The sequence below is a fragment of the Plutella xylostella genome, chromosome 21 (assembly GCF_932276165.1).
Source record: "Plutella xylostella chromosome 21, ilPluXylo3.1, whole genome shotgun sequence".
In the NCBI taxonomy this organism is placed as follows: Eukaryota; Metazoa; Arthropoda; class Insecta; order Lepidoptera; family Plutellidae; genus Plutella; species Plutella xylostella.
Genome location: NC_064001.1, coordinates 340,331 through 350,648, shown reverse-complemented (window position 1 = coordinate 350,648; position 10,318 = coordinate 340,331). Strand labels below are relative to the sequence as shown.

General features: G+C 35.3%; 1 protein-coding gene across 1 annotated transcript; it reads right to left on the bottom strand.

The window, feature by feature from the left end:
* Window positions 1-8,872: 8,872 nt before the first annotated feature.
* Window positions 8,873-9,718, bottom strand: LOC119691387. Its single transcript, XM_038108650.2, has one exon. The coding sequence runs from the start codon at window positions 9,716-9,718 to the stop codon at window positions 8,873-8,875; it is 846 nt and encodes a 281-aa protein (XP_037964578.2).
* Window positions 9,719-10,318: the final 600 nt, after the last annotated feature.

Here is a 10,318-nt window from a genome sequence, read left to right as displayed (position 1 = left end):
TTAACACGTGTTATACACAGTGTAATAATCAGATGTCCACCAACCCGCACTAGGCCAGCGTGGTGCACTAGGCCAGAAAACCCTTCCATTATTGGAAGGAGACCCGTGTCCCAGCAGTGGGGACGTGATGGCTTACAATGTGAATAAACGCCGGATATAATTATCCTAAAAAGGGTCATAACCGGTGGTCCAGTGCGTCTCGCACCGATCGGCTGGCGTAATCCCGGGCGCGCGGGCCGATTGCTAAGATTGTGTATTCAATTTCCTCGCCGCGAGACACCGACGTATTTGTATTTGCTCCTCACAGATACGAATATTTTGTGTGCCATCGACTTATGTTGCCTTCCCGTGGGGACTCGATTACGAGTATGTGGCTCTACTTAGTGCAACGTTCCGGTGGTAGATTGACGATGGGTCTTGTCAGATTAGCGAGATATTACTATTAAGAACCATCGAAATAATATCGACGATCGGGCTGGAGCGATATTGCGAAGTCGAAACGAAGTAATAAAGTGAAAAATTCAATATTATTTCAAAACAAGTTCATGATCCGGCACCAGGTGCCTATGCGGCTTCAGTTTGCTATTCAGCTATGGAACCCTAATATTATTTGTCATCAAATCGCAGATAGAACTATAGACTCACCAACGACATGCTCATTTATAACTGAAATTCTCACCAAGATTTTAATTACTCTTGTGGATTCCGGGAAATTGCAAATAGAGTATATTTAATTTGCTTGCTCAAGTTGTTTACATGCGAGCACACACTGGTAATTTCTTACTCGTACATAATATAGCTTCAAGTTTTCAATAACCTCGTAATGAAATAGGAGCTTCATATTTGGATGTTCTTGAAAGTAATTTAGACTAATGATGAATTATTAAAAGATGATTAAAGTAAAGCCAATCTTTCTACTAAAACAAGAGTCCTTCATAAAAGCTCATTAGCCCAAAAATCTGCCCAACACTGTAGCAGCACAAACAAAATCCACTCACATACAGAAAGATTCAACTAAAAGTACGCGTTTCTTTGCCTTCTTGATATTTTTATATTTTGCATAACAAAGCCGGGATTTGCCTGCAGTCACCCGCTAAGTCGACTTTCAAACGGTTTGAGTGAAAATCCGACAAGTTGCAGGCAAAAACCGCCTTTATAACTTTCTTCTTGGCACCTGAGCCCGCCGGTTGCGACTTCTGTTGCGGGGAAGCCGAAAGCTCCGCATTGTGTTGTATTGTATATTAAACGAATATTGAAACCGACTCTGGGATAAGAATTTTCATAGAACCTCTCTAGCTTAATCTTGACTTTCCGGGTTATTTTTTATGCTAGTTACAATTATGTTAGGCACTATTCCCCATTCCTAGGATTCTTGCAGAATGGGAAAAAGCTCTCCTGCATTATACCCTCCAACAACTTAAATATTTATGAATTTAGTCTATAGGTACACATTTTTTTATCATTTTATTTTCGGGCCCCAGGAGTACTAACATTTAGACGCCGTGTATTTGTGTGTAAACAAGATCATTGTTCTTTAGGGTTTTCACGCAAGGAATTCTATACCAACTTACAATGAACCGTTTATTTATTTTTCATATTTTCTCATGTCCCGCCGCAGGGCTCTCTGAGGTAAGAGAAATTGGAAACTTGATTTTATTAAACGGTTACTTTTAAACCGATTAAAATGTTACAATTGTGGATCTATACAAATTCTTTTCCACATTACACTAAACTTATTGTAATAGATATTAATATAATAACGTACCTATTGAACACCGTAATTTTAATGTATTTTAGAACACCAACCCCTCAAGACCCCTTAACATTCCTTCCTGCACCCGTAAGCAAATACGCAGTGACAATCACGCAACACGTAGTAATGAACAAGCAAACGCCCAATCATCTGTTACAAATGGCTCCCAGAACCAATCTATTTGCGACACCTTCCCTCCTCGTCCCGCGTAACCCCAGCCCCCGTGTTAGAGTGCAACAGAAGACGTTTGGTAATAACAGCAAATTGCATCAAATTGTCTAGGTACTGCTCCAATTTGCAGCCGGAATATGTCTTTGTCGGCGTCTACAGTAACTGTTGAACGTACCTCCACGAACGACGGGTAATGGCTGGGTGACTGGGCTGGGCTAATCATTGGGTGTTATAGAGTTACTTTACTACTTCATAATTACACGAAGACTATTCTAATAGCCAAAGTCTTTCAATAGGTTTGACAGTTTGCTAAGTGAGTGAGTAAAGATAGAAAATATAAGTGAAACTTAACAGTTAACACTTTTTATAAGTTCAAATTTGTATATATATGTGTAGAGCTATCCGATACCCATATTACAGGATGGCCGTATGAGAGATGTCCTCGCATATTATTATTATTATAATCAATTTGCATTTAGATTACTGGTACATATTTAGTGCTGTCCTACCTATAACAATAATGTAATTGTTTTCTCCTGTGCCTCTCGAGCCCCGACTGAATCCTGTCAACTTTACATGAATGATTCGAAAAATAATGTAAATTTCCTACTTGTTTAAGAATTCAGGGCGCGTCCTCCTTAGGATCATACATTTTGATTGAAGGTGAAATTAGGTTGGACGTTCGGAGAATTTTATATCCATTTCTTACATTTTCTCTGGATCTTGGAAATAAAAGGAAAACACTGAAATTAAGATTTAGTAACGTATTATAATGTGAATACAATGGATTCAATTTGGTAGTCGATCTGACACCTAAAGTAAGATAAAATCTTGAGATTTACTGCCAGTTTCTATAACTTTATCTATCGATGACTGCAAGTTACTTTCATACGATTTGACAGGATTAAAGGTTACAATCTGTCAAAATCGTATGAAAGTAACTACCAGTTATGAATAGATAGAAGAATTTGTTATTTTGAATTTTATTATTAATTTAACACTTTAATTTTGTTATACTTAAAATTTTATTTTTTTAATTTTTAAGGTTTGTTGATTAAAATGTTGTATACACCTGTAACTGGCATATCGTATTAGATGTAAGACCTTCTTTCAATGTATTTTTTAAAACTGTAATAATATGTATGCTGTTGGTGTATCTACCTATAATAAATAAATAAATAGATAGAGTTATAGAAACTGGCAGTTAGGCGCTCCTAGAGCTGTTAGAGTCAAGGCGGCGTCGCTTTTGCTTTACAAAGTGTCCACCGAAAGAAGATTATTATGTAAATTTCAAGGATTTTACTTTCATTGTTGGTTATTCAGTTCAGTTAGATGTTCTTAAAAACAAACAATAAAAGATTCGCATTAATTACTAAATCTTACAGAGCTTTCATGCTCTTATAAATCCGCCTGCATAACCCAATTATGCGGTTCCTCTTCCGTTGACCATGAGTGCACTCACTAAACAAAATCTCTAGGCGAATTAGCAGCTCGAGTACAGAGCACACGCGGAGCAGAAACGATGCTATAGGAGTATTGTTGAAAGTAAATATTTTATTTCTGTTGCTATAGAATAAGACAAATACATATGTACCTACAACGGTCATCAAGGTCAACAGAGCTTCAATAAGAAAGCAATGTATCATAGAAAACATGGTCAGGTAAAAATCAGTATATCGTTTATCTCTGCTTATTTTATCTGGTAATACAGTGTAGGTACACCGTATGCCTAAGTTATAGCCACGGACAGAATCACCTAGCTAGTACGGGTGAGATTTGAACTGCAAGTATTGCATTTAGTGTACAAAATGTGTAGTTTGTAGCTTCGCCTCTGCGCCAGTGGCCACTGTGGTCAGCTCCTGCTCTATATTCCGCGCGCTCGTGTTTGCTCACATCTTATTCTGTATTCAGTCCGCACAAGAAATCTCTCCCTTTTTTAGCCTTTCCACGCTGACGCATTGTTTCCACTCTAATCTACTTAAGTAAGCACGGCGAAGGTTGTATGTGTGCTAACAAACAAATGAAAAGTGGCTGCGATAACTAGTGTTTGCTGGAATGGACGCGAATGGAGAGAGGCGTTGTTATTGCATTAGCATGCGTTATTGTGCTTATCCATATCCACTGCTGACAGAAAGATTCATGATGATAGTCACCAAAATATTAACTTTTTTTATATCTTCATAGGTATCTAATTATATTTATTGTTTCGACATCCGAGTGCCAATTAACATGCTCCGAGTGTTTAAATAAACTTTTTACATTAACTCATAAAACAGACAAAACAAATATAATTAACGTAGAAAAATAAAGTATTAAATAAAAACTCAATCTTTACAAAGTTAAATAGCGACGCAAAAATAAAAGTGAGCTAAATTTTTATTAATGAAGGTGTTTAAAGAAAACAAGGGACAAAAGTTGACAAAAGAAAACAGAATTCTCAAAAATGAGTGCGACATTGTTTTTTACATTTATAATTTTGTTATGTCTTTATACAAGTTGGTTCCTCTCTGAATCACAGTTATATTTTGTATCTTCACCAACGAACAAAATAAAGAATATGATTTCTGAAATATGTACTACTCGTATATATACCCACTGGGTACATTGACTTACCTCAAATTCGACCCTGCGTAGGAAGAAATTTTATCAGTGATGATATACTGAAGTGAGTGTGTCGGAATGTATTACTAAGGCATTTAAATACAAAACAATTTTTTCAGATTAATTACATTAATAATTTATTTATGTAATTAATTATTTCTAGTGTAAATTTCCCTCGGGTCTTTAGATAGTAAATTCACTCATATATAACATTATGTTCAAAAATTCAAAAAATTCAAAATTATTTATTATCCATGTAACACAAAAACATAATTATAAAAGATACACCTTGCCCTTACAATTTTACAAAATTTTATGTTTATAACTAAAATTAATTATAGTGGCCCCACACTAAGCAAGCTTGTATCGTGGGTACCTTTACAAAGATTTACTTAATACTATTTCGCAGAGGTAGTTAGGCAGGTTTTTGAGTCAGTCAGTCAGTTTGTAGCTTGTATCCTAAACTATTTCTAATACAAAATACAAAATACAAAAATATTTATTTCTTTAGCCATAGGTAGGTAATCAATTACAAGGTTGGAATCTCCTTTTAAGTGCACTAAGCACCTGTGCCAGAAGAAACCGCTCTTTATTAACATAAAGGTGTTAAGTTTAGGCTAAGAGTAAAAATATCATTTGGTGGTAAGTACTTAATTAAGTATATAGTTAGCTAAGAGAATAACAGAAACACTTATCAGGCCTATGTAAATGATTTTGGTTTGAGTTTAAAAGTGAGTACTGTGTGTGTGTGTGTGTGTGTGTGTGTGTGTGTGTGTGTGTGTGTGTGTTTGTGATTTTTAAAATTAAATATTGGTATAGTATTATATATTATATATACCTACTGTTTGTAAATACATAATTTTATACATATAGATACTTATTACTGGTCATATTCAAGAAGTTTTTCAGTTTCATTATAATTTAGAGTTTTTAACCAATCAGTGACTGTGTGTTTACACTCATGATATAACATTGGATATATATTAAGGTGTTTGTTTATGTGGTTGTAAAGATGGGTTGATTGACTTACATACTGATTTCTGGCGAAAACTGTTCTTGTTGTTTGAATTTTAGCAACAATATCCTTCCGTCTTTTATTTAATAGGCTCGAGTCATATCCTAATGATACGTGCTTTCTTAGTAAAGTATGTAATACATACAGTTGTCTTACTGACAATAGATCTGCAGTTAGGTAAAGGTCGCGTGTACTAAAACTACGCTTTTTAAAATACATGACTTTTAGTAGTAGTCTTTGTGCTCGCTCAACTTGAATAAATTTAGTTTTTAGTGCACTTCCCCACACAGTAATACAGTAAATGATTATAGATTGTGCCAAGGAAACATAAATATTATTCAGAAGATCTTTATCTGCCACATGACGCAATGTTTTAAAAATCCAAATTAGTTTTCTTATTCTAGTTGAAATTACTTCTACGTGTGAATGCCAGGAAAGCCGCTGATCAATCGTAACACCCAGATATTTTGTGGAATTAACTTTTGTTATTGATGGACAATTGCAGTTTAGGTTACCTACGTTTATGCAGTTGTGAATTTTAATGTCATATTCATTATCTGGTTGTGTATTGTTATATATAGTAAAACACATATAGTTAGTTTTTGAAGTGTTAAGTGTCAGTAAGTTTAGTTCTAACCACCGTGCAATAACGGCAAGCCCTCGTTCAGCTTGGAGCTTCAAACTGTCCCAGGAGTCCCCAGTGAAAACTATAGCGGTATCATCTGCGTAGGAAAAAGCTTGAGTATTATCTAATTTTATATTACATAACTCATTGATATAAATTAAGAACAGTGTTGGACCTAGCACTGATCCTTGCGGGACACCGAAATTTACACTAGCATTTCCACTTAAAGTTTGCCCTATCCTTACTCTTTGTTTTCGTTCACTTAGGTAATCCCTGAAAAGATCCAAAGGAGCACCCCTCACTCCAATCTTTTCCAGTTTTTGCACCAGAATGGGAACAGAGACGGTGTCAAATGCCTTTTTTAAGTCCAAAAAGACAGTCAAGCATTTGCCTTTATTGTCAAGCTGTTCAATAATCTTGGATGTCAAATCTATTACTGCATCTTGTGTAGACTTACCCCTGCGAAAGCCATATTGTCTATCAGAAAGTATATTAAATTTATTTAAATATGTTATCAATCTATTATTTATTAATTTTTCTATTATTTTTGAAATGGAAGTCAGCACAGAGATGGGTCTATAATTGTTGACATCTTCTCTGTCCCCACTCTTGTGAACCGGAGTAATAATAGATTGTTTTAAGAGTGAAGGGAATACTCCTCTGGCGAAACAGAGATTAGCCAAGTGAACAATGATGGGAACTATTGCTTTAGAGGCACGTTTTAGAAACATTGCAGGAATATCATCCCATCCAGAAGCGCTCTCTGATTTGAGTCCCATTAGAACTGTGTGCACCTCTTCAGGGTCAGTGTCTAATAGTACAAAGGATGACGACTGTGGTTGGTCTTTAAAGCAGGAACTGAGGTTGGGCTGTGAGTTACTTGTTTGAGTAATAGCATCTGCGAGATTGCTTCCTATGTTAGCAAAGAATTCATTGACGTGGTTTGCTGAATCATGTGGGCAAGATTTAATATTGAGCAATTTGGTGTTATCAGTTTTAGACTTACCTGTGTGTGTAATAGGTTTTATACTATTCCACAGACTTTTAGATGATCGTTTTGAGTAATATAGTAACTTTCTCTCATAGTCTCTTTTTAATTTCTTTATTAATTTGTTGCAAAAATTGCGGTATCTTCTATAGGTGAGTTTTAGTATTTCATCACTGGTATTAGCCCGAAGTCTTTTTTGCATGTTATTTCTGTTCCTAATACAACGTAAAATCCCTGTAGTTATCCATGGTTTAATGACCCGTTGTCGCTTTGGAATGTGAGCATCATAAGTGTTGTCTGTAAGAGATTCTTTAACTTTATCAATTAACATTTGAGTGAGTAATTCTGGATCATCACAAAACAGCAAACTAGTTAAATTTTTATCAATCAATGACATAAGTGCCTTATCGTAATCTACAATCTTTTTAGTTTTATGAGATTTATTATTAAATTTTTGTTTAGCAAGACACAAAAGAATCGTCGAGTGATCTGTAATGGTAGTATTCAAGACAGCAACCCGAGCCACCATCCTACACCTATTTATTTTAAGCACGAAATGGTCTAAGCAACTATTTTTTCTGGTAGGTAAGTTGTGTCCCATCATTAGATGATGCGTTGACAACATTTCAAGGTAATTGAGTCTATTTTTGTATTGATAACTTTGTTCAGTTTCTTTAGGTATAGTATTTATGTTTATATCCCCCGTAATTATGATATTTTTCTGTGTTTTAAGTGAGGCTAGATGTAAATTTAAGGAGTTTATAAAACTGTCTGCGTTGTTATTGGAAGGTGAACGGTAAATTGCTAATATTAATATTGTGTTATTATTATTATGCGTCTGTATCTGAAGACAGGACGCGTGGTCTAAGTAAACTTCTTTAACTTGAGTTGAAATATTGTTTTTAATATACGCGATAACTCCGTCATTCTGATTGAAATACCGTGTAGTGAAATATGAAGTATAATTGGTAAGGGCTGGAATAGGTTTATTCTCGCATAGCCAACATTCTGTTAAAATTATGATATCCGGGGTGAAGGTCAGGTTAGCTAATGTTAAAAGAAAATCATCAAAATTACAATAAACACTTGTGATGTTTTGGTTAATTAAGGTAAAATCACTTTTTGTAATAGTTATTTGCTTATCAATATTCTCAATATCACATCGAAATGCACAGGCAATTTCTATATTATCTAATTCATTTAAAGTATTAAGAGTTTCATTCATTTGTAAATATAAAATTTATAGAAGTTGTTATAAGGATCGCCCGGGTTTAGAATAGTCAGAGTTGTATGTAGTATATTTTTCTTATTGAAGAAAGTGTATGCCAGAATACATGTAATAGTTATGTAGGTAAGTCTGTTTAAGTTACAGTGAGTTTTGTTTTCGAGTGTGTGTGCTTGTTTATGAGAGTAATTACAGATACATAAAATAGTGTAGGAGTGAGTAAGTACATTGTATAGTGTTGTTATATTTATAACATGGTTATTTTTGTGTGTTTGCGTTTGTTTGTGAGTGTAACAATATGTATATAGGATAGTGTAGTATGTTTGTGTTGGTGAATTAAATAGGCTTGATTTTTGTAGTGTAGAACATTGAGAGAAAATTGTGTAAATTGTGAATTTGTATAGGAATACATTACCAAAGCACAGTGTAGGTATAATTAATACTAAATAAATTAGCAATGCATACTTAGATCTTACACAGTACGGTTTTAGTAGTCAGTCCTTATTTATTAATTGATCAACCTGGATTTCCGAGTTTATTGCTATTATAGGTGAAGTTTCAGTTTTTCGCACGTAGACCCGGCCGTATGCCGTCCAGCAGAATTTATATTGCCTAGACCTGGCTAGATCTCTCGCACGGAAGTACAGACGGGACCCTTTAGCGGTGAGCTGCTCCGATACGTAGATTGGAGTATCTTCGCGCGTACGTATTCCTAGGTTTTTAGCGCATAATTTCAGTTTATTCTTAGTATTATACGCCTTGCACAGTTTTAATATATCATTCTTTACCATTGTGGATGTAGTTTCAACCACTATTGGGGGATTCGGAGAGTTGTTTTTCCCACGGACTCTGTAAATATCTTTTATATCCGATTGGACGAGATTTCCTCCGATAGTAGTAGATAATGACAGGATCATCTCAATCAACTCCTCCTTAGATTCAGTGTTCTTTCGAGGAACATTTTTTAATTCGAGGTTAGATTTGCGACAGTTTATCTGAATACTTTCAATTTTATCCTCCAGTAGGGTAATGTACTCTCTGTCCTCCTGTCCCTTCTTCTCCAACTGAACGATTTTCTTAGTTAGTTCTTCATTTTGTGCCGAAAGGAATGAAATTGCACTTTCGATGCTGTGGTTGGTCTGTTGTATATCCTTTAGAGTTGGATTAATCGATTTCAATTCTTTCTGCTGGGCTTCACCTAAGGATTTTATCAATTGAATTATATCCTCCTTAAAGGTACTTAAGTCCTCTGCAGTCACGTATTTGTTTCGCTCGGAAACATAATTTGGCGGCGTTGTTATATTTGATGCTCGACTTTCGTCCACTTCGCAGACTGACATATCGGTATCCATACTGTAGGTATGCTCAGAACCACTCGTCCGGCGGCGCGCGGCGGTGCGCGGTGCGCTTGTAGCACGGCGTAGGCTTCTCGTAGTAGGAGTCGTAGCAGTAGCAGGCTACGAGCGTGGTAAGACGGAGACAGCAATTATTCCGCTATCTCGTTTACTCGCGGGGTGCGGGGCCGCTACGCGGTGATCACCACCGTTGTACTTCACGAACCTTTCACTTTTAACTTCAACTTTATTTAGAGTAATGCACTTTATCGTTTTGAGTTAAGAGTTAATTTGCAACACACAATTTATTAATTTTATTAAACAAATCGACAACACGTCTGCTTCCAGTGAGCGCTTGGGCAAAGCAAATTTCTAAACATGCAATAAAATAAAAAATTAATAAATTAGGGGTAATAATATAAAATGAATACGGTGAATAAATATATACTTTGATAAATATATACATTTATGTGAGTAAGTAATAATATATTTTAAATTATGATTTTAAGAATTTCTTCAGTCTGTTCGTATGACAAATTAAGTTAAATCTTATATGTTTTCAATTTAACCTCATTGCACGTGTTTTCACGGAAGTCACAAATACTG

Excerpts from the sequence above, each read along its gene's own strand:
- LOC119691387 (XM_038108650.2), bottom strand. The coding sequence starts at position 9,718 with ATGTCAGTCTGCGAAGTGGACGAAAGTCGAGCATCAAATATAACAACG.